At 34.0% G+C, this 25033-nt stretch overlaps 6 protein-coding genes, 1 non-coding gene and 1 pseudogene across 7 annotated transcripts; 6 read left to right on the top strand and 2 right to left on the bottom strand.

The window, feature by feature from the left end:
• The first annotated feature begins 3855 nt into the window (after window positions 1-3855).
• On the top strand, window positions 3856-5059 carry LOC106398040 (phosphatidylinositol 4-kinase gamma 4-like). The gene is made up of 3 exons (XM_048756624.1): window positions 3856-4367; window positions 4551-4925; window positions 5011-5059. Exons 1-3 carry the CDS (start codon window positions 3856-3858, stop codon window positions 5057-5059), a joined length of 936 nt encoding a protein of 311 aa, XP_048612581.1.
• Window positions 5060-6565: 1506 nt separating this feature from the next.
• LOC106397847 (putative F-box protein At4g21240) lies at window positions 6566-7861 on the bottom strand. Its single transcript, XM_013838468.3, has one exon. It carries the CDS (start codon window positions 7859-7861, stop codon window positions 6602-6604), a length of 1260 nt encoding a protein of 419 aa, XP_013693922.1. The 3' UTR covers window positions 6566-6601.
• A 1678-nt stretch (window positions 7862-9539) lies between these two features.
• Window positions 9540-9643, top strand: LOC125588206. The gene has a single exon (XR_007324597.1). It is a non-coding gene; the product is annotated as a U6 spliceosomal RNA (small nuclear RNA).
• A 1779-nt stretch (window positions 9644-11422) lies between these two features.
• Window positions 11423-12595, top strand: LOC106397849 (chitinase 10). Its single transcript, XM_013838469.3, has 2 exons — window positions 11423-11978; window positions 12075-12595. The coding sequence occupies exons 1-2, from the start codon at window positions 11533-11535 to the stop codon at window positions 12442-12444; spliced, it is 816 nt and encodes a 271-aa protein (XP_013693923.1). The 5' UTR covers window positions 11423-11532; the 3' UTR covers window positions 12445-12595.
• Window positions 12596-13534: 939 nt separating this feature from the next.
• Window positions 13535-16589, bottom strand: LOC106400987 (protoporphyrinogen oxidase 1, chloroplastic). The gene is made up of 9 exons (XM_013841402.3): window positions 15920-16589; window positions 15252-15437; window positions 15082-15166; window positions 14857-15004; window positions 14701-14781; window positions 14463-14634; window positions 14195-14354; window positions 14018-14121; window positions 13535-13938 (listed from the first exon to the last, which is right to left on the bottom strand). Exons 1-9 carry the CDS (start codon window positions 16295-16297, stop codon window positions 13639-13641), a joined length of 1614 nt encoding a protein of 537 aa, XP_013696856.1. The 5' UTR covers window positions 16298-16589; the 3' UTR covers window positions 13535-13638.
• Window positions 16590-18684: 2095 nt separating this feature from the next.
• LOC106397348 lies at window positions 18685-21169 on the top strand (annotated as a pseudogene).
• A 536-nt stretch (window positions 21170-21705) lies between these two features.
• Window positions 21706-23118, top strand: LOC106401983 (germin-like protein subfamily 2 member 2). Its single transcript, XM_013842612.3, has 2 exons — window positions 21706-21962; window positions 22438-23118. The coding sequence occupies exons 1-2, from the start codon at window positions 21851-21853 to the stop codon at window positions 22980-22982; spliced, it is 657 nt and encodes a 218-aa protein (XP_013698066.1). The 5' UTR covers window positions 21706-21850; the 3' UTR covers window positions 22983-23118.
• A 48-nt stretch (window positions 23119-23166) lies between these two features.
• Window positions 23167-24698, top strand: BNAC05G01090D (protein COP1 SUPPRESSOR 2). The gene is made up of 6 exons (XM_013842610.3): window positions 23167-23395; window positions 23522-23719; window positions 23807-23930; window positions 24002-24075; window positions 24165-24322; window positions 24400-24698. The coding sequence occupies exons 1-6, from the start codon at window positions 23295-23297 to the stop codon at window positions 24570-24572; spliced, it is 828 nt and encodes a 275-aa protein (XP_013698064.1). The 5' UTR covers window positions 23167-23294; the 3' UTR covers window positions 24573-24698.
• Window positions 24699-25033: the final 335 nt, after the last annotated feature.

Here is a 25033-nt window from a genome sequence, read left to right as displayed (position 1 = left end):
AATGCGCCTCGGGAAGGAAACTAGGAAGTAGATCGAGTCAAAGATCAGACAAATATTATCTTTGATGGTATATCAAACAATATACTACATTAACAAATATTCTCCTTAAAGAAATTTTTTTTTCATTTTCGAAAAAAATTGTGATTTAGGATTACACTAGTCCTCTTTCTCAAAAAAAAAAAAAGATTACACTAGTCCTTATTTGTAGTTAGATACTTCCCCTGTTTCATTTTTCAAAGATGTTTTAAGTTTTTTTCAGTTTAAGTGATGTTTTCAAATTTACTGTTTAAACTAAATGTAATTTTATGTTTGTAACCATTTATAATATGCAATATAATTTTTATTGGTTGAATTACTTATAACTATTGTTGTTTTTATTCAAACAAAATTACTTGAATGAAATTTAGTAATTTCTTAATTGATGTGCAAAACTTTAAATATCACATATTCTGAATTAGAAAAAGTACGAGCTAATTAGCAATTACAACATAATTATCGAAACATAAAATCATGTCGTTTTAAAATTTCTGCAAGATCCTCCGATACAAGCATTAAGTATGATATGTCTCGGTTTAGATAGCTTATCCGGATTCGGAGATAAAACTTGGAACCAACCCAAAAAACAAATTTGTACGTTGTTGGATATTTTCGTTAGGCCTTATGACTTTCGGTTTAGTTTTGCCTGAAACTTGATGTAATACGCAAATAACTCAAAATTGTATACATATTAATATTTTCAATATTAAAAAAAAAATTAGGTTCAAATATTCAGAGATAGTTTCATTTATTGGGTAAAACACTGAATTTTATATTTTTGGATATTCTAATACTAAATATTCAAAATGAACCAATACCAACAGAAATAGGTATTAAACGGTTTTGTAATTAATTTGAACCAATCTGAAACCAATATAACCGATTCAAGACTGAATAAAAAATTTGCAGGTATCTATAGGATCCAAATCTCTAAAACTCTAAGTTATTGGTTGGTGTATTTTGATGGATTTGAAAATCTAAACTAAATCTACTGTTATTGGTTATATGATTTTAAAATATGTATTGAAATCATGTGTTATTCGTTTAATGAATCATAAATTTTAATTCAAATTAAATGTTATTCAATCATACGGATTTACTAATAGATTTGATTTCATAATGAATTTGAATGAATTTGCATGGATTTCTTTGTTAAAAATTCACATGCAAATCCGAGGGAAAACTTCCAGATTTGTAAATACTAACCCGAGAGAATTTGAAAATTTGTATATTTTACTTGAATTTATAAATACTGTATGGATTTCTAAATCAATCAAAATGTATAAACCAATAACACCTCCTAAAGACATTGATCCTATAAGAACCGACCTAAATCTGATCCGCATATCTATATTTTTTTTGTAACGAACGGCCATTCTAATATTCAAACTTTCACATATCCATACATAATCATGTCGTTTAAGACATTTTATCATCTTAATTTTGTTTCATACGATTAATTTTTATGCAGTTAAAAGTTCGTTAAAATGTCTAGAATGTAATAACAAAATAATGCATTACCTAATCTTATAAGTTAGTACGTACATGCACAAAATATATAGTTACAAATATATGTTAGCAATAGTATAATAGTATGCCGTATGCAAATATAAAAAATCATCAGAATCATGTTTAATCAATCAAAACCAATATTTTAAAACCAGACCAGAAGCCGAACCAGATATTTATTTGGATTATGGTTTAATATGGTTTGATCAGGTCAAACATGATTCAATAATCTGGTTCAATATTTCTAGATATATAAATTTAAAAATAAATTGAGTAAATATGATACATAATTAAAATATAAATAAATATGATACATAAAACATTATAAATATAAAACTATTTTTTGTTTACATGGCTGGTTTATAGATTTTGATAGTTTTAATTGTTTTTAGTAAGTTCAATAACTTTGAGATCCAATCCGACTACTTGGCCTAGGGATGGGCGTTTTGGTACCCATTCGGGTTCGGTTCGGATCTATTCGAGTTTTGAATTTTTGGGTCGAAAGATTTCAATCCTATTCGGATATTTACTAATTTTGGTTCGGATCTTTACGGATTCGGGTTTAGATATCCTTTAAATTATTTTAAATTTTTTAAAATTCAGATATATTTTAAAATTCTCAAAATCTAAAAACAAAATAATATATAACATATACATGTGAATAATGTATGCCAAAATACCTTAACTTGACATAAAATTTAGTTTAGCTTGATTATTTGGATGGAGAATCAATACATATATCAAATAATTTTAGTGTTTTGAGTATTTTTTAGCTATTTAAGATATTTCATTTTAACTATTTGTATATATTTTCAAGTATTTTGGACACCTTCAAAATATCTTATATATTTTTGATATTTTTTGGATATTAAATCTAAAAATAATTAATATATGTAAGTATATTAATCTGATTAGGATCTATTCGGATACCAAATATTTCGGTTTAGGTCAGGTTTGGTTATGGTTTTTTAAATATCAAAATTTTGAAGCCATTCGGATATTTAACAAGTTTTGGTTCGGCTTCAGTACTACTTTTTGGAACCAATTTAGGTCTTTTACCCAGCCCTAACTTGACTGGTTCATGGTCGAATCAGTTATTATATCCATCTATGATCGGATCATAGTCGAACCTGGTCCAACCACCTGATCGGTCCGGTTTTAAGAACATTGATCAAAACCAATCAAATAAGCAATGCCTACTTTGTCTTGTGAGTCGCCACATTGGATGTATGATTACTAGTTAGTTATATTGAAAAAAAAATTTATAAACTCTAAAGAAGCAATATACACTACACTGTAAATGTAAGAGTCTTATAAATGTTGAGTTGAAAAGTGGTCAAATTTATGCTTACGTATAGAGTAGTGTAAGACTACTCCAGAGCAATATCAGCTTATATCAGTGTTTCTCTCTTCTTGTAATGATTTGTATGTTTTCTCTTCTTGTACGTCTTACTTATATTGTCTTTGAAAAGAAATTCTAGTTGCTCTTGATTTCTTTCTTCCAACAAAAGAACAGTTTGAATACAAAAGTGTGAGCTTGATCCACATTCCTATCTTTCAAGAAGAAGGTAATCTGAATCTTTTCTTGTTTATTTAAGAATGTTACATATATTAAACTTTCTTATGAAGCTCTTATGTTTTCTTTGTGTTTCTAGAAACAACAAGTTTCATCTTTTCTTTCATTTGATCCGTGTTTCCAACGTATGAATGCTCTCTTCTACTTGGTTTGATTAATATCTCTTCTACAAAAAAATAATAATAATTTGAATCCTATCTAGTTTATATAAAAGTGTTTCATATCTTAAACTAATTTTGTTCATGAAATTCCTAATATATACAATTTCTCCTTAATTATATAAGTTGTAAGTTAAAGTAATTTGAGTCCTTTAAAAAGGTAATTTGAATCTTCTCTGGTGTATTTTATTTTCATGTTTTAATTTTTAAATTTGAGGAATTATTTTAAACTAAATGTATAATGGCCATGAATATATCTATATAATTAAAACAATAATCTTTTTTAAAAAATATACAAGTAATATATGTGGTTGAGGTAATTTAGATCTTCTATTTTCATGCTTTAATTTTATTAATCTGAGGAAAATATTTTAGACTAAGTGTACTGAATATATGTATATAATCATAACAGTAATCTTTTTTTTTTGAAATTATGCAACTAAAGTATGTGTAACTATATAGAAAATGTACATTGATGATATTAGTGATAATAATTTCCATTAAGCTTTTTTGTATATTGTTTGTTTCTTAGTTGTTAACTGTTTTTGAATGTGTGTGATGATTATATTGTAGGTAATGGAAAACCAAACTTGCTTGGTAGAAGAGTATACAATTCAACAACCGTCTACGGTTGGAGTGATTGTGAAGGGGATAGAGAATATCAAGTATGCAGAAAAGATTAAGGGTACAGCAAATGGTGTTTACTTAATGAAGGGTCTGCGTGAAGACATGATAGCTGTGTTCAAACCTATTCAAGAAGAAATTTTCTATAGTGTTGGAAAGAAGAAGGGTTACAAAGCGGACCGAGAAGTTGCGGCGTTCATTTTAGATCATCCAGCACAAGAAGGGGGAGAAAGATTCGGACGTGTACCACCTACAAGCTTTGCGCGTGCCAGATACACTAATGGAGAAACAACAGACTCGGAGAGCGGTTCGCTTCAGCAGTACGTCCAGAATCAAGAGTGGAAACAAAGGCCAGAAGTGTTTGCTATTGATGATGTTCAAAGATTGAGTTTGATTGATGTGCGCTTTGGAAATAATGATAGGCATAATGGCAACATCTTGAATTCAAACACAAATGGGGGAAGGTTAATCCCAATTGATCACGGTGAATGCTTTCCTAAGTATTTTTAATTTCTTGTTTTCATTTTATTATCCTTTGAATCTAACACTTTAGAGGAAATTGTTTGATTTTATGTTATAAGATATTTTTGCTGGTAAGATGTATAATGTGGGTTTCATTTTTTTTATGTTTAGTGGAACAACTACAGCTTTATTTGGACAACATGGGCTCAAGCAGCCTTTCCGTATCCATATTATATGGTAGATTATGTGAAGAGCCTAGATGTCAAAAATGATCTCAATACTTTGAAGGAAAATGGGATAGAGCTGGGAGAGAGGTCTGAATATATTTACAAAGTTCAAAACAAAGTTCTACAAGCAGGTGTTCTTGGTGGTTATACTCCAAAAGATATTGGAAAATTCATGACAAAGGTCTATCGCAGAAAAAAAGAGAAGGCTCCAAGAACTATTATAGATGTTATGAACTGCATGAGTGGTATACCAGAAGCTTGGAGTGTTGAAGAGAGTCAGGCACTGGAGTTAGTTCACGAGAAGACCACAAGTGCACTAGATTACAATAGAAGGTATGTGTCTTCATTATAAGTTTTCTTTTACGTTCTCTTTAAACATATTTTAAGAGATTCTTGTTCTGTTTTTGTGATGCTATAGTTTGCCTGAGGAGAATTTGAAGGGTTCGACATCAACATATCGACGCTAGTAAAACTTCTCGTGTTATCTTGTTTGACTCTCTTTCTTGAGAAAAAGAGTGGAGAAAGTTTGAACGAGAATGTATCTCAAATCTAAAACTTGGTTATGTTTTGTTATGTGTAGTTTAGGATTGACTCTGTTTTTCTATATAATGTCTGTTTTTTTTTTTTTGATCAAACAAGATTTTATAGATAACTAATCTCCATCAGAAGAAGAATTGTTTACAAAGATGATAACAAAGCCATACTGGCTAACAAATTTGCTGCAACAAAAGGCAAGCAGAAACACAAAGATAGAAGCAATCATTATACATAAACAACTAACATTGCAGAGACGTCCTCGTATCTCGACAACACTAGGTTTAAGCAGTGGAATGACGCCATAGGCAACAAAGAACACACTCAGTGATCTAATGTTTGTGATTGGTAGTGCAACTAGTGCATGAATAACAATCGTAACACTAGCTACAATAGGAAGGGCGCTGTGACACCAAGATGCTGAGCCTTTGAATAGTATAGAGAGTGAATCATCTGTAGAGTAATCTTCCAATCCAAAGTCTGACCGTGCAACACATGAGCAGCAACAATACAAAAACCATGGTAATAGGGAAGTTGAAGTTGGTTTCAAAAGAGTGGTGATAATCAAGATCAGCCTATATAATGTCTGTTTATGTACTCTGTTCCGAGGTTAAATTTTTAAGTTGATTTGGATTTTGTTATGTTATATATTAATCTTAAAATTATGGTAAATTTAGTCCAAAATTCATTAGACATTTTTTTAGGCTAGATTTTTGTTTAGCATATATGACCTCGGGTTTTTTTGGTTTTTTGGTATTTTGATTTATAAAATAGCTACCATATTAAAACCATATTTACTTTAGTTTGGTTTAGTTCGGTTTATATACCGTCGGTTTTTGGTTTATTCGATTTTATACCAAAAATAATAAATATATTTATCTTTTATAATATTTTATGAATTTCACTTGATATGATTATATATCGGCTTTAATATAACATGAAAATATTTTGGTTCTTAAATAAACTATTTTTTTACTATTTAAGTAATTGGTAAACATATTAAGTTAATAATAATATTTTTTATAGAATAAAGATAAGAAAAATTAGTAATCCATAATATTATTAAATAACTAAACATTAGTACACATATTTGTCAACAAAAAGGTAAAAATTATGTTTTGTTTAATTTGATAAAAAGAAAAAAAAAATTGAACTTAAAAGAAAATATTAAACTACTAAAATCAATATTTTAAGTATGAAGATCATATCAATAAAATAAATTATGTATATATTATTAATTGTATTTTATAATTTGTTCGGTTTATTCGGTTTGATCGTTTTATATACCAATCCATATACATATACTGTGGTTTCTTAAAAATAAGATCTATTCGGTATATTAGGTATTACCAAATCCAAACCACTTTTTATATATCGGTTTGGTTCGGTTTTAATTGAGATATATACTTTGACATAGAGGAACGAAGACATAAGTCTGAATGAGCTATAACATTAAGAAGAATCTCTCTCTGACTTTATTGGTTCCAGTTGATGGGAGAAACATAGCGAGGAACGTTCTCCAAAGACATGAGACTCTCGCTGTGATTCGGATATAAATGGACTTCGAAGGTTTCTGAACCACTATACTCCTCGTATTCCTCGTATTCAACCCCTTCATATAGAACCCTCCTTGTAAGGTTTGTCTTTGGATCATAGTATATAACATAAATTGCTTCAAATCTTGCTGTGGAGTAAATGAACTCACCAGTATCCTGAGTAACACCATCTAGCGACAAGTAAACTCGCCAGATAGGGTCACGTCGGGGACAAATTTGAAAAGGCATGAGATAGTCTCTAAGCGACCATTCTTGTTTCTCTTCATCCTCCAAAATCCAAAATCTTAGAGAAGAGACTAATTTCTTTTCATCACGGTCTTCACAAACCCATGCTAATTTTCCTTGGTAGTTAAGTAGCAAAGGACAAAGTTTAGGATCGTCTGGTTTTCTAATTATTCTGAACTTCTCGTACCTCACATCGAAACTCACAAGGACGACTTCCCATTGAGTAATAGCATCGACTTCAAAACATATACTCGCTTCATAATATGCATGCCCGTTGATGCATACACCTCGATGTCCCATGGGCCATCGAGGAGTATAATGTTTAGGGCTATTTTTTATCACTCTCCATGATTCTTGAGGTCCCAATGTGAAGACAATAGGATCATTGTTTGAGCTGCTCGTGATGCAAAATACTTTATACTTATCTTCGACCGGATCGTACCCTAAAAAGTAACTCTTAAACCTGAATTCAGCTGGTTCGGGTAAGGTTACATGTTGCCTCATGGAAGGATTCCAAACTACAGTCTCCCCCATAAAATTTCCACAACACATCAATCCGTGGACCGACTCGGAATAGGGTTCGTAGTTACCAGTATCAAATTCAGGGGGATCCATCTGATAACGTTCCACATCAGAGTAGGACGTGTGCGGGTGTTCATGTTGGGGCAGTGAGACAAATAAGCGCCTCTTGTCACTTGTTTTGATGCATACAAGAAGACGTAGCCGAGATGAAGACATGAACGCGAACGACGTGATGAAATCTGGACGAGTGATGATGAACGCCCATAGCTTCGAGACACAACGAAACCTCACAGCAGATTTAGCGGGCAGTCTCAAGACTATATCATGAATAAGATCAAGAGGGATCAGCTCTAAAAGCTTACAAATACTATCTTCTTCTTTATATTGTATTATTCTCTCCCCATCTTCCGCTTGTTCTTCTCGCCTCTCCATCGAGACGATCTACTCCTATAAAGGTACCCTTGTGGTCTTCCTTTATCAGCAAGAACTTGGAAATACGATATTACACAAAAGCGGTAGTAATAGCTGTATATTATACAATGGTATATCCTTTGAGAAAATATGTAAACAATATACTTTTAGATAGTTTACAAAAAAGAGTAGCATATATGGCTGTAACTAGTAAATATTTTAGGAATGTATAGAATAAATGGAATTGGAATCAATGGAATGAATAGTGTGATACTTTGAAAAATTAAAAGAATGATATATATCTTTGTTTTCTTTAATTGTATTTGAATCTCATTCTTTTCATTCTTATTTTTTTATCATGAATGATTTTTAACATGATTCACAATTTTTCCATTTATCCCACAAAAAAGTGTGATTTTTTTTTCTAGTTAACTGATAATTTTTTGAGTACTTATGAATAATTCCACGTGATTCCATTCATAAAAAGAAATTCCAGTTACAACTATATTTTTACAAAAAGTTAAAAGAAAAGAAGCAATTCTCAACAGTAAAAATGGAAATAATGTTACAATTATATTAAAGCACCCTCGTTACGGGTTTGCAAGGAAATTTCTAAAAAATATAAAATTTATTATTAAAAATTATTATGTATCTAAAAATTAAACAAATATCTTGCCTAAAAATCTCTCATGCATTTTGGACATGATTTACCATCATTTTAAGATGATCATAACTAGATGTAATAATAAAAACTTTGAGATGGAGGAATTAAGACATTAGTTTGAATGAGCTATAACATTAGCAGTGCCGGCTACGCCAATCAAGCACTCTTCCAGCCGCCAATTTTATCATAGTTCTTTCGGCAGATTAAATAATGTTCTTATGGCCTGGTGGCAAGTTACCTTATGTTATTCTTTGAATGACCTAGGTTCGAAGTGATAACATGTATTTTACAAGCTTTTTTTGTAAAAAACATATGCAAACCAGCCAAAAACAAGTTTCTTGCTTCCAACCTTAGAATAGTCAGGACCGGCTCTGAACATTAGTTTAATCACCATGCACTTGGTGATTTGAAACTAATCTCTTCATACTTGATGGATTTTTCTATCAGATATGTTTTATATTAATATTGTATCAGATACTTTTGTGTATTTTCTACATCAATAAAAAAAACTTATCGGTCTTTGACAATTCACTCATACATTAAAAACGAGTTTCAAAAGCAAGATAATGGGTCTTCAAAGAATAATAACTCAAATAATATTTTTTTTTATCGATACTGCGCCGTTGACCGAATAAAGGATCGTCAGCCACAGTATTTATAAGTTGCATTATAATGTAGACACACTATCTATATCATTGAGTGATTATGTTGACAAGCTTATTTCATTCTTGTTGATTTTTTTCCAGTTTATTGCCATGCTCCCAAAGACTCTGACTCAAATAATTGGGTTTATTACTCAAGGCCAAAATGATTCTACATAGAAGCGAAGAAAATTGAGTATCAAAGCTTCATATCAGCCATAAGTATTTCCAATTTGCCTTATATGGGACATGTATCTCAAAACGAGTATGTTATACGTTTATAGTTATATGTTTTTTTTTTTTGACAACACGGTAGATCAAAGTTAAGTCTAGTTATACTTCTATTTTAATAATATTGTTTTCAGAAGTATTTTGCAAAAATGATATTTAGTTATTGTCCCTTCGGAGAAGTCCAATAAAATTGGAATGATATGGATAATATTAGCATGGCCTTTGTGCAAGGATAACCACGCAAATTGAAAAATGTTCCAATTTTGTTTTGTAAAAATAGTGGTCTTTAATTATTATATTTAAATTCTCTTAAATTTAAACACGTTATTAGAACGCGTCGAGAAGATGATCTAGTATAAACTCCACTTTCCAAGCACGATTCGATAATTGTTTATTTTTCTTTTTCTATAACGGGTTAACTTTACTAATAAAATGGGTATGTGATTCATGTGGTTTCAATTTTTGTATTTCTAGTGGAATAACTTCAAATTTATTTGGAAAAAATGGAGTCAAGCAGTCATCCACCCGTATCCATGTTATATGGTAGACTACGTGAGGAATCTAGATGTGGAAAATGATCTCCTTGAAGGAACTTGGGATAAAAATTGGAGAAATATCTATATTTGCTTACAAAGTTCAAAACAAAGTATTAAAAGCAAGTGTGTTTGGTGGATATACTCCAAGAGAGATTGAAAACTTTATGATAAAAGTGTATGGTAGCAAGAAAAGAACTAGTGAAGATGTTATTTATAGTTGCATAAGTAGTCAGCCAAAAGCTGAGAACAATGAAGAGAGTCAGCTATAAAGTTAATTCACGTGAGCACAAATAGTGCATTGGATTACAACAAAGTGTTTCGATTATCATAATTTTCTTTTATGTTCTCTAAAAAGAGTTTTGCTTTTGTGATGTGTTAGGTTGCCAAAAAAAGATTTAAAGGGGTCGACATCAAGGTATCAACGGTAGTAAAACATTCTCATATTGTCATTGTCTGACTATGTTTCCTAGAGAGAAAAACAGTAGAAAAAGTGTGTATGAGATCTCGAATCTAAAATTTGGTTATGTTATGTGTAGTTTATGATCGACTCTGTTTTACTATCTTATGTATGTTTATGTACTCTGTTCCGAGATTACATTTTTTAAGTTGATTTGGATTTTGATTAGATTATAATATGTTCAGTTAACTACAAAGTCAATTCTATGGGCAACAAAGAGGGTAACTAAACTAAATGATGTTTACATGTTTTTTGATAGGCAGTGAATTGTAACAATTACATTTAAGCAGCCTCATTAGTCACTATGGGTTTTCAAGGAAAGTTTTAAAAAATTATTATAAATTATTATATTTGCATATCTAAAATAAAATATAGCCTAAAAAATCTCTAATGAATTTTGGACACGATTTACCATCATTTAAGAATCATAATTAGTAGTATAGAACTTTGAGATGGATGAATTAAAACGTAAGTTTGAATGAGCTATAACATTAGTTTGACTTTAATCACCATGCACTTGGTGATTTGAAACTAATCTCTTAATACTTGATGAATTTTTCCGTCAGATAACTTTTATATGATATCAAGTAGTTAGCCGCCAAGCTAGAAACTTTTGTATATTTTCTACATCAATAAAAAATCTAATCAGTCTTTTGACAATTCACTCTGCATTAAAAAACGAGTTTCAAAAGCAAGATAATGTGTCTTCAAAGAATAAAAACTCAAATAATATTGTTTTATCGATACGGCCCGTTGACCGAATAAAGTATCGTCAGCCACAATGATTCTAGTCGTATTTATAATTCGTATCATAATGTATACACACTATCTATATCATTCAGTGATTACGTTGACAGTGCTTTTTTATATGGTCTCCGTTCCATATTAACCAACATTTTAGTTTAAAAAAATATTTCATTTTCGTTGATTTTTTTTTTCCAGTTTATTGCCATGCTCCCAACGACGCCAAACTCAAATTCTTGGGTTTATTACTTAATGGAACAAAGCACCATGTTATATGTTATAAACGAACCTTCAAAGCAGCGAAAATGACAAAGTCGACGCCTAAAGTCAAAGTCAATGCGTTACCAATTACTACATCTATATAACGAACGAAAGCCTCGTTCTTCTTACACAAAAGAAACACCAAAGTCCTTCTAAAAATGGCTCAACCCTCATTTCTTCTCTTTTGCATCTTTCTCTCATTCTTCTCAATACTGTCTTCCTACCAAACCAAGGCTACCACAATCACGCGTTTGGTATCAAAATCGCTGTACGACTCAATGTTCATCCACAAGGACAATACTGCTTGTCCAGCAAATGGTTTCTACACTTACGAATCTTTTGTGAAGGCAACGGGGCGGTTTCCAAGATTCGGTAGCGTCGGATCCATGGAGACGCGACGACGCGAAGTGGCAGCGTTTTTGGCTCAGATTTCACACGAAACAACCGGAGGGTGGCCAACGGCACCGGACGGACCGTATGCTTGGGGGTTGTGTTTTAAAGAAGAAATAAGTCCACAAAGCAATTATTGTGATTCTTCTAATACGGAATGGCCTTGTTTCTCTAACAAGACTTACCATGGAAGAGGTCCAATTCAACTCTCGTGGTATGTTTATATTATTTACTATCATTCATTCATATTTCAGAAGTAAATATTAAATAATATTATATTGATCTCAATTGTTTTTTTTAATGAATAAAGGAACTATAACTACGGACCGGCCGGTCGAGCTTTAGGATTCGACGGTCTAAGGAATCCCGAGATAGTGGCGAATAATTCAGTGATAGCTTTCCAAACAGCGCTTTGGTTTTGGATGACAGAGCAGAGTCCCAAACCATCATGCCATGACGTTATGATCGGTAGATACAGGCCTACGGAGGCGGATTTAGCAGCTAACCGGACCGGTGGTTTCGGTTTAACCACAAACATTATAAACGGCGGTTTGGAGTGCGGGATTGCTGGAGACGGGCGGGTCAATGATCGGATCGGGTTTTATCAGAGATATGCTGGGCTGTTAAATGTAGGAACTGGGCCTAATTTGGACTGTGAAAATCAGAGGCCCTTCGCTTAAATAACAATTTGGTTGACCCTAAGATTTTTTTACTTTGAATAAGCAAAAAAAGTTGAACATGTATGCACATGCATTGCTCCCACACATGGATGGATTTGATTGAATAATGTCTATTTCCTTTTTATTTTCTATGGATCATCTTTCAATTTAATGTGATTTGGTTTTGATTGGCCAACTATTACCTACAAAATTTATTGGGGGCAAAGTTATACCAATAGTATTCTTGAAATTAAACTAAAACTGAAATTATCTAAAACCTCCTAACTCTTTTCCAACACACAAAACCACTATCTTTTTTTTCATTGTATTCATGTTTTTATATATATATATTGATATATATATATTTTTTGTGGTTCAAGAAACTCTTGATGTAATATAATATGATTCTAATTTGCTAAAATGCAAGTATGATTGTTTTCTAATAAGCATAGATAATTCGGCCAATACTTAATATTTTTAAAAATTCTAATCTGTGAAATAAAATACATAAATGATTAGATTAATTAAAAGTTAAAACGTACTTTTTAATGTTCTTAAAACAAGGTGGAACAGCTAGTTTTGGGGCGAGATATAAATGCGAGCTAAAAAGTCAAGCCCAAAAAACACTTGCTACCCAAAGTTTTTAAGAGTCCCATTGGATTCTCTTGTCCGTTGGATTTGGCTAGAACAAAACCGCCGTCGTTGGATTATCACAGTGGGACCCCACTTTTTCTCTATATATAAGTTCATCACTTGGGCAATTAAATCTCCATACCAAAAACCTAAAAAGACAAAGAAGCTTCCTCAGAGCTGATCATCATTCATCATCAATGGCGTCAATTGTGCTTCTGCTCACACAGATCCTTCACCCTACAAACCTCGAGTTTCCTACTTCTTCTTCCTCCATGCTGCTCACATCAGCATCATCTTCTTCCCATTACACGCAACATAAATCTCCAAGACCCACAACAGTCGACACTATCAAGATGTCACCACTTCACGAAGATCCTCAGGATTCAAGAGTTATGATCCATTTCTTCTAGATTTAACCCATATACCTCTCATTCATGCATTTGTGTTGTGTGTGTTGGTTTGATATTTTGGCCACAACTTGTTTTAATACATATAAATTTACTCAATCATAGACTTGAATTTTTCACAAACAGAGTCAAAACTGCAATCTACAACTTAGTATCAAACCGTTGCTGCGTTACATTACTTGTAAGCGTACCTCGACATGAAATCGTTCACTTGGGTTGCAGTTTCATAAGCACCTTCCACACACCGACCCAATGCTACACCGGCAACGTAATTTCCACCCAAGAATAAGCCCTCATGGCCAGATGACGAGAGAGATGCTTTCGCTGCGTCTACCAAATCAATGTGACCTATCAGAAACTGAGGAATGGCTTGAGGCCAAACTTTTACTCCAAGTACAAGTGGATCGGTCGAGCTTGGCTTTATCAGCATCTTCCTCAAGTCTCTATCCACTGCTTCCACTAACTCACCTTCTGACTGCAAAAGAGACCAAAAATATATGTGAACTTTCCAGATATGTTTTGTCTTAAAACTCAAGAATCATGTTCATTAGTACCTTTGATAAGATCCCAGTGTTGGTAGCTCCACCGATGTAGTTCAGTAGCAACACTCTTCCAGGTGGTGCTCGGTTAGGAAAGAGCGATGAACTGTATATTGTTCCTGCATAAATGCAATGTATGACCAATGTTGTTACTTTTAGCTTAAGAGAAAATAAAGAGAAGTTCGGATTTACCAAGAGTTTCCACTTTCTGCGTGCGTGGATGCAACTGGCCGAACCCTTTTAGTTCACCATCTATTAAACATTCGCTTCGGATTGCTTCTTTCGGGTATGAGATAGATACTGCTGCAACTGGTGGATAGTAGAGTTTTGAGAGCGCTTCAGCTGCAGAGTCCTTGAAATAGACTATAGCTTCAGCATCTTTGTCATCAAAGTTTAAACCAGTATATACTCAACTCGCTCCCCTATTTGTGGATTTACAAGTAATTTGAAAGGAACTTACAGAGAGAGGGCGCAAGAGACTACTAGCAACATGAGATGGCACAGTCATCACAACACTTTTGCTCTGTACAGTGACTATCCCCTCCGGAGTTTCGTAAGTTAAGCTATATCCTCCGCTGGGCAGCTTACTGATACTTGAGAGCTTCCAAGAAACTTTCACCTTGTCACCCAACCTGCCAAATCAAGACATTTTAAGCCCTTTCTCAGATTCCTTTCCAACATTTGATAGAATAGAATACCTTGCAGAGATTGCCTCTGGCAGCATTGTGAGTCCTTTCCTGAAAGAACCAACTGTTTGGCCCTTTGGCTTTGGCAGACGCCTGCAGAATCATGTTGACTTGAGAGGGTACGTAAAGAGAAAGAAAACACTCGTGGAATGGGGTTGCGTTACTCACGGGTCTCGGGTTGTCTTGGGAGCTTTATTCCTCGCTTGAATTGCCTTAAAAGCACCACCTATGATGCTTCCACCATTCTCCTCTAGTTTCCAAACCTTCCCAAAAGCTGCTTTCATACTCAGTTTCGCAGGATCTCCCGCATAAACACCTGGAAGCACAGAAAAATTCAAAAGCACATCACCATATGAATTCAAAGTTGAAAGCAACTGCTACTAATCACACTACCTGAACAAAAGGGTTCAATCAAACGCTCAAAAACCTCATCACCAAGGTTACGCCTTACAAACTCTTCCACAGATTCCTCACGACCCTGCCACCTTAAGAACATGAGCAAACTCCCATCACATTAAAACACATAACTTTATGTGATAAAATTCTGCGGTAAGAGTACAAACTGGAGGTGAAGGTCGAATGCCAATGGCACCAAACCCAGCTCTAATCTTCCCTCCAATGCTCATCAAGTCAAAGAAAGGCAAGTCAGTTAGCTTCGACGGAACCGGCCTCAGCTTCCCATTCCACAACACGAACCTCGGCGCAGTAGGATCTCCCAAGACTAGATCATCCTTCAAACCACTATCTACCTGCAATTTTAATAGGGATCATCCTTCAAAACCACTAAATTTCTATAATATTATTCAAAACTTAAATATTAAAAAATCCAAAACATTAAATATTAAATACTAATGTTTTTAGAAGATAAATATTATTAAAATAGAAATTATCTTACTTTTACATAAGAAAAACTTAAGTTATCCAATATATAAAGTATAAAAATGATCTAATTTATGTTGATCTAATTTAAATTTTTTAACTCATTCATTAAACTCATTTATTAAATGAACCAAAAAAATAGAGCTAGTGCTCATGAAAACTGAGCTGAACAAGCTTTTTTTTTATTTATTTTTTTGTAAAAGGATAGAGCTGAACAAGCTCATGAGCTATAACTCATTTTCACACCACTAAATTTTAACCACACAAAGACAAAAACCTAAAATACACTAAACCAATTCCACTAAACCAATTCACTAAACCTAAAATCCACTAAACCACAAACAAACCGTACCACCATAGTGAGCATAGGATCAGACGGCTGAAAGCTGTTGGGACCTTCTTCCCATAGAAACCCTTGCTCCTCTCGCGTGATGATATTCCCTCCCACGCGGTCCTTCGCCTCCGTCACCATCACACTCTTCGCAGCGTCCGGGTGCTTCGTCACGAGCGCTTGCGCAATGCACAGGCCGCTGATTCCTCCGCCGACGATCACGCAATCCGCCGCGACGGTTTTACCTCCTCCTCCGCCTTCGATTGTGGACGAGCCGACGACGACGGATCCACCGGATACGGAGCAACGGAGGTTGAGAGGCTTGTAGGGACGCGACCGAGGAAATGGATTTGAGAATGGCGATAGGAATGGCTGCGGACGGAGAAGAGATAAATCCATGGCGATGGCCCGCGAGGAGGAGGATTCTCAATTTCGTCAACACTTATCTCCGATAAGGTGTTCTCGCTCACCTGTTAGATTTCCTCATAGGATATGACCTTCCTTTTCGGAAAGAGGCTTTTGAAACCTCTCGGCCCATAAGCTTCGTATGGGCCATTGTTGTTGTTACTATTCTAATATTGTTCTCTTCGATGGGCCCATAAGCTTCGTATTTGGGTTCGTTACATATTATTCGTTATATGGCCTAACTCATAGCCCAATAAAATCGTTTTCGGCCGAAAATTTTGGGTATATATATCACACGTTGTGAAGTAAAAGAAGTACTTGACGAAAATATTATACAAAAGTAACAAAACCATTGTTATACTCACATACGTCTACATATTCAATTAGTAAACCAACAATACTACGAAAGAAACTAAGTTACACAATACTTGTGTGATGTATCTCCATGTTTATAGATATCGTTAATTAATAACTTAACTTTTTAGTGTTGATGCCAAAAGATTTATATATATTGAAAGTTACTAAACTAGAGTATTATGTCAGCCAGTAGGTCACGTTCCATTACATACGAAACGAATAGTATTCCCTCTTTCGGTTGCATGAAAGATGATGGGAGATATTCTTTTTTTAGAATAATAACAATAATAATGCAAACATTTACCCATCATTAATTATGTGAACTGTGTAAGTCTAGATTGGAATGTATATTCCGAAAGGTCGTTGTCGTTTTTAGGAGATGGAATCATGGAGTGGCTGAGGTTTTGCTTCGTCGATCGCTAAGACACCAACAAAAAATGGAAAGCATTGCGTGTCAGACATACAAGCATGTCCATCACGAGGTATCACGTGAACGACACTCATTTTCCTCTTCTCTTTTAGGATTTCCTGGCCCATTTTATTCAACGCGAGGTACAGAAAGTTTATATAACATTCGTTCAACACAAATAATAGTATTTGCTTCGATAATTCAGTCAGTCATTTACACAAGAGAGAGCTGTCTTCTCCTGCTGGTTTATTAACATTTATTACTAACAAGGTTAAAGCGTAATTTATTCTGATTTTTTATAGGGAAACATATTTTGAAATTATTGGAGTTTTTTTTTTGTGGTATTAAAGATATAATGTGAACCATCGCACCTGCTCGGTGCATGGGTGATGGTGACATGACGCCAAACTTCCAATAAATGTGTCGTGGGGTTACAGAAAACAAAAATCTTATCGACTATAGGCAATGGTCCATAACCCACGTGGGTTTTACTGTTTTAGGATAAAACCCTAGAAAGATTTCGTTTTTTTTTTCCCTTTTTTTTCTTTTCAGAAACCTTAAATAGTTTTTGAAATGTATTCCCAGCTGAAAGAAATAATCGAACGTTAGCGCAGGAAGATAAACTAGACTGCAATACCATAACTTACCTCTGGAATATATACATCGTATTGAGTTATCGTAAACGTGTTCACAGACATCATCATAACCATGCACACATAAAGACATGATAAAATAGATCCATATATTTATTTTCAATAGATATAGTTTTCGTTGGGAACTTCGAATTTTCTCTAACTTATTACTTTCATTTAAGCAATATTATAACTATTCATATGTATTTCATTTCGTCGCTTATTATTAAGCATATGTTTATGATAATACATTTATCGACTAAATGAAAAGTTGTGGTGGTCATCATTGGTCGACTATTTCAGATAAACAGAGACGGTAGACTTTTTTGCTAATCTTATAGCCGATTGGACATCTGATATTAAACAGATAAAGTATAGCGACGGCTATTTAAAGATGAAGGATAATGATTACTGAAAATACTAATTAAAAGGATAAAACAGACTTACTTGGCTCATTGTTCACTACGAAATAATAAATTAAAATCTCACCAACTCTTAAAAATCAAAATGTTATCTGTACGTACAAAGAGATATTATATCTACATTAACATATTTTATATATGCATGTGTGTCATAATAATGGACGTATGTCGACTCACGACTGAATATTTTGTATCCTAATAGTAAATAATGAATATCACTTAAAAGTAATATATGTATGAAAGCATTGTATGGATGCATGCTTACATACAATTCTTTCATACATATATTACTTTAATATAATACTTTAAGCTATATTTTATTTTGCATTTTCAAAATCTATTTTTAGGCAAATTAAAATGTTATATATCAAAATTGCAATGGATGTCTGGAAGTGAATCAAACAACACATGTACATTTCTTAAAACGATTTTTGTGAAATCCAAAGTATTATATTCAACCTTAACTAAAGAACTTATTTAACTAAAATGACATATATATATATATATATATATATGTCTTCAACCCCAGGGAGGTATTGTATTATATAGTCTAGTCGGATTGCTTTACATATATAGATTGTCGGTGGTACTTAAATGAAAATCATTTTTCTTCAAAATAAAAGAACCATTCATAGTACCGAACGTGGCTTAACTCAAGTGGGTCGCTAAACTGGCTGACAACTGTCATCCAGCTCCGGCCATTCCTATATTATAAATCAACGATATTTCATTTTCTTGGACAACTCTGAAGTCCTCAGGCAAGAACTTTCTCTAAGTTATATCTCCAGTTTCTCTTTAACTAACATGTACGTATATTTAGGGAGAGGTTTCCGAGTTTAGGTTTCTTGTCTTACTATTTGGAATATCTTTTCTTCGGCAGTGGATGTCATATTAACCCTAATACTTTGTTTTTTTCTGCAGGTTAAATAAACAAGGATTCATGGAGCTGGGGTGGAACAACGACGTTGGATCACTTGCTGCGAAAGATCGGGGTATATCAGAAAGAGCAAGAAGTGATAAAGAACGTCTCATCACCGGCTTAAAATCGAGCTACGGCTACGTTGATCATGATCAAACTGATATTCAGTTTCAAACTGTTCCAGAGATTCATAGAGAAGAAGAAAACTCGGAGAAAGACTTGACGTTGGCTGTCCCTGATGAACATTCTGAAACTGGTGATCATCATGATCATCAAATCTATGACTTTTCAGATAATCAATATTATTTGAGAAACAAGCATGTGAAGCCAAAACGGTCTCGTATCGAGATCTTCAGTGATGTAAGTCGATATATATTCGACGTATATATACCTCCCCTGTTACCTTATGTATACTAATATATTAAATTCACCGTTTTAATTTTCCTTTTTTCTATAAAAACTGTATAGGATGAATCGGAGGGGTTCACAAGAGAAGTTCCTACAGTGACAAGCAAACGTTTCAAGAGAAGAAGAAACGATATGTTGAGTAACAAGATGCGTGACAAAAAAAAGAGTAACAAGATGCGTAAGCTACAAAAACTGTTACCTAATTGTCACAAGGTTGGTATATTTTTATATATTACTCTCTCTATTTATATATTATATGTAAATATCTATCATGTGTATATCGTTCAATATTTCAAGAAATCTTGCTTTAGGTTGCGTTTTTTTTTTCTAATAACCGGTGGGATGTGTACGTTTTGATTTCGATTTTCAGGAGGACACGGTTTCTGTTCTCGATAAAGCCATTGAGTATATGAAAGATCTTCAACTTCAACTCCAGGTCTATATGTTAACTACTTTATTGATCAGTATATATATACATGTATGATTATATATATATATATGTATATACTCTATATAGTTGGTGGTCGTGCTAGGATAATTGTGTCTCAGAAAGGATCGTTAAGGCTTGCGAGCTTGCGATCATAACTCGTTTAGTTGTTCTTGATATATGATCTCAATCGGTCCGATAGATGAAAGTTCTTATTTTTATCAAGTGATTTCTAATTGATGAAACAAAATAAGCTGCTTTTTGGTGTTACCACTTGACTATAAAGAACTGGAGTTATAGGAAGACCATGTATAATGGTCACACCACAAGTTTATGTGGTCGATTAGACTATTAGACCTTCTAACGATCTATGCCATATATATTGTGCTTGCTTATAAGGAACTTTATGTTCGAAAGTAAACCAAGAAATAAAAGAAGTGTATTATCTATAAGAAATAAGCTTTAAGTTTAGAACATCTCTCGTATGAACAAGTGTGTAATAATAATGAAAGAGATCACAAGTTCTGGTAGTAAAAAACAAGAAGCATAGAGAAATATGGAATATGATACTCTATGATTTTTTTTTTTGTCAACGGATACTCTATATATGATTAATTGCTGAATTTCTTTGTTTTTTTTGTAACACCACTTATATTAAAAATTAAGACTATAATACATACACTGCTAATATTTATTTATCAATTAATCCGCTTTTATTCGCTGCTAAGCTCAATTTGAAACCTTTATAAGTTAATCACTTCTGTACTATAAATGCCCTTTCATTCATTTAATCATCAATATATGTATCTATATTATTATTTTATAAATTCAGAAATTAACTAGTAAAAATAATGTTGTAATTGCAGGTGATGTCTATAATGGGGATGAATCCTTATTTTGCTCAAGCGACATTAAACTTTGGAATGCACAACCACCTTGTGACGGCGATGGCTATAGCTCAGGGTATAAATCTAGTGAATCAAACAACGTCGTCACCGTTAATCCCGGCGTCGAATTCGCCGTTGCCACCGTTTAGTAATCTATCAATCCCACGCACATCTAACCAATCTCTCTTTCCTACAACAGCATTACCAGCTTCTTCTACTCAATGTCTTTGCGGTTTGGTTCCTTTTCCCAAGTTTCCTTGATTTTTCTTCCCATACGATGGGTGGAAGACTATAATCTGTAAGTTGCTACAGAAATGTTTGTATGAAATGTTCTTGATTAGGAAAAAACAGAAAATCGAAAATAAGACATATGCACAATGTGATTTAATATATTTGGATCTGGAATTGACCAATGTGTTTTAATTACAGCGATTCACTGCACCAACCAACCATCTTGTACATTTGAGTTATTTACATACTGTTTTGTGCTGTGTAAAGTTTTATAATGTTCAAAAAGAGTATAACACGGTTTTATCATTTCTGATATACTGTTTGAGATCGTCATGTGTTTAAACATGTATTTTAATTGATTAGCAATAGGATTATATCAAATATCCATAAAAAGTGAGAAGTAAAATTTCCGATGCTCACAGCTCAGTCTGTCCAATGTGGGTCCACTAGGCGATAAAAAGACAATGTTACACAAAAGAACCAAGTAAACTGGACTAACCGTTAATTAATACGTGCTTACGCTTCTTTTAGTTGAAAGATAAAGATTTGACGTATACGTACAATTTCTCCTTATACCGAATATCGTATCGTTTAATTTAAGATTTGGTTGTAGTGAAAGACATATCAGAAAGCTATAGTTTCACCTACTTAGCTTTGACGTACATTTCTTAGTTTGGTAAAGACAAATGAATTTTTGTGTGTTTTCTCAAGCAAATGACTTGCCGATCAATACGGATGGTCCATGTTCTATAAATATCAAGACAAAAACCTAGTTGTAGCATTTTCTAAAGAATCACGAGCTTCTTTCCTTGAAATTTTAAACAATAATCATATAATTCTTCACCTTTTTGAACCATGATGAATTCAAGAATTTTCATTACCACCGTGCTATCTTGCATAATTGCTTCGATTCATGCATACGATCCCGATGCCCTTCAAGATCTCTGCGTTGCTGATAAATCTCATGGTAAATATTAGTTCTTGTACTCTTGTCTTTTCGTTTTTTCACCAAAAGTACAAAGTGTTAGGCTAGGTCTCGTTGTATCTGATTATTCCGGTTCATCTTCATAACTTGATTAACAAAAAAAAATTACTATTTCCATTGATATAAATAAAATTTTGATGTTTTTTTAATAATTATTCTTTCTGTAAATTTTTTGATATCTCGTTCATCTTTCATCAATTTTTCAAAAAAAAAAAAAACATCTAGGTGAAATTCCAGTCTTAATTTTCAATTTTTGTATAAACAAAGACGTGAGAATCTCAAATCAAAATATAGTCGACTTCATAAGAATCAGTCAGGTTGTAAGCTTGTAAGTCAAATACATATTTTCATAATTGAATCTAGGGGTTTAGTAATCACATCGGATAAATAATTAAACGCCTTGTGTTACATACTAAACGACCCAATTTTTTTTTTTTTAAACGACCCAATGTTGCAGGAACCAAGTTGAACGGGTTCCCATGCAAAGAAATGTCAAACATCACATCGTCCGACTTCTTCTTCGGCGGAATCTCAAGTCCCGCCGTCATAAACTCCACGATGGGCTCAGCCGTGACGGGAGCCAACGTAGAGAAGATCCCAGGGCTCAACACTCTCTCAGTTTCCCTAGCACGTATAGACTACGCACCGGGTGGCTTAAACCCACCTCACACTCACCCACGCGCCACAGAAGTCGTTTTTGTCCTCGAAGGAGAGCTCGAAGTTGGGTTTATCGCAACATCAAACAAGCTTTTCTCACAAACCATTAAGACGGGTGAAGTTTTTGTTTTCCCAAGAGGACTTGTCCATTTTCAAAAAAACAATGGAAAATCTCCAGCATCTGTTTTGTGTGCGTTTAATAGTCAGTTACCTGGAACGGTTTCTGTTGCGGCAACACTTTTTGCGGCCGATCCTGCTTTGCCGGAAGATGTGTTGACAAAGACATTTCAGGTGGGATCTAAGATGGTTGACAAGATTAAAGAAAGGCTCTCTACCAAGAAATAATTCAATTAAATGTAAATGTTTCAAACTTTGAAAGTTTTTTTTAAAAATAAATGTTGATGTAACTAAAAAGAAATTAATACTGTAATTGACTGGTTTATGTTGGTTTGCAAAATAAAATGTATCCTTTATAAGCTAAGATGGGCCTGATACTTATATAAACATCATAACCTGAAATGGGCCTAATAAAGCCCACTTTAAGAAATCAATACAAAGCCTGAAGAAGTAGTGTCTTCTTCGTCGGTAAAAGAGAAATCTCAGAGTCTCGATCAGCTCTCTAAGCAATCAAATTTGAAGAAGGTGATACTCTCTGCGATGCCGCCGAAGAGAAATTTCAGGAAACGTCCGTTAGAGGAGGAGGAAGAAGAAGATGACCAAAGTAAAGCCGCGAGTTCAGAAGAAGAAGAGAAACGAAGGTCAGTTCCGAATTCAAAATCACAGTTTTTAGGGCTTTTATTTGTTTCTGTCGTATGAGTTTTCTTCAATTGGCTTGATGGGTAGTTAGAAAGTTTAGGTCTTTGGTTGATTTGGTGAATTTGTAGATTGGCGTTGGAAGAGGTGAAGTTCTTGCAGAAGCTGAGGGAGAGGAAGCTAGGGATCCCAGCTTTGTCGACGGCGCAGAATAGCACGGGGAAAGGGAAACCAGCTGAGAAAGCTGAAGCTGAAGGAGAGAAAGAGGAGCTCGTGTTGCAGGACACGTTTGCTCAAGAGACTGCTGTTTTGATTGAAGATCCCAACATGTAAGGGTCTTATCTCTATTCTGACATGTAAAGCTAGTGAGTTTGTGTTTGTAAAGCGTTTAGGGGGTTATGTTTTTGATTCAATAGGGTAAAGTACGTTGAACAAGAATTAGCGAAGAAAAGGGGGAAGAGTCTTGAGGATGCAGAGGAGGTTGAGAACGAGTTGAAGCGAGTGGAAGATGAATTGTATAAGATCCCTGATCATCTTAAAGTAAGTTTCGCTTTTTAGGGGGTGATGTAGTAAGAATGTAGCAAGAGTTATAAGACCTCGAACTTTCTCAGGTTAAGAAGCGTAGCTCAGAAGAGAGCTCAACGCAGTGGACTACTGGAATAGCTGAAGTGCAACTCCCTATCGAGTATGATTAATACTATTTCGTAGATTGAAGATAAGTGTTTTTTGTGTGTGTGTGTTTCAAAGACTAATGGTTTGTTTCTTCAACGTTAGATACAAGCTGAAGAACATTGAAGAAACAGAAGCTGCAAAGAAGCTTCTTCAAGAGAAGAGGCTTATGGGTCGGCCAAAGTCGGAGTTTAACATTCCCTCTAGTTACAGTGCGGATTATTTCCAACGTGGGAAAGATTATGCGGAAAAGCTTAGAAGAGGTTTTTGCTCTCTTTCTATTTGTTAGAGTCTTATATGCGTGTGTATTCGTGTACTGATCAACTTTTAAAACACGCAGAACATCCCGAGTTATACAAAGATAAAGGACCTCAAGCGAATGGCGAAGGACCTAAACCTTCTACTAGTAACAATAATGCTACGGATTCAGGGAATACCAGACAAGCTGCAACTGATCAGATCATGATGGAACGGTTCCGCAAGAGAGAGCGTAACCGTGTGATGAGAAGATGAAGAGAGGCTTGATGATACTCTGACCTTTGTAACAATTTGATATTTTGAAAAACTTTCTCCGGATATTTGAATTATGTAACGTTTCATTCAAGGAACCAAGTTTTTATTTATAATGTGGTTTTAGAAGTTGAGGTTGCCTTTGAAGCTCAGGCCAGATTGTCAATTTGGTGGAACAGCGTCTAGTGCTGTCTTCATCTTACCATCACTGGTATAGATATTTTATGAGACTTTTGTCCGTTAAGGTAAGTAAGGCCAATTAGCTCCCCAGTTTCTTGACATTGTCTCCCATTTGTTACTTTTAGAGGCTTTGATCCACACTTGTGACTTGTGAGATTTCACCTGCATTTCCTACATCCGACCCTAAAGGATAACTGTCTCTTTTATTTGGGGAGGGACAAAATGACATAAAAACATCATCAGGAGGAAGTTGAGTGTTGAGATGAACTAAATAGAGACAGGTT

This window comes from Brassica napus, chromosome C5 (assembly GCF_020379485.1).
Source record: "Brassica napus cultivar Da-Ae chromosome C5, Da-Ae, whole genome shotgun sequence".
Taxonomy (NCBI): Eukaryota; Viridiplantae; Streptophyta; class Magnoliopsida; order Brassicales; family Brassicaceae; genus Brassica; species Brassica napus.
This window is presented reverse-complemented; position numbering and strand designations above follow the sequence as displayed.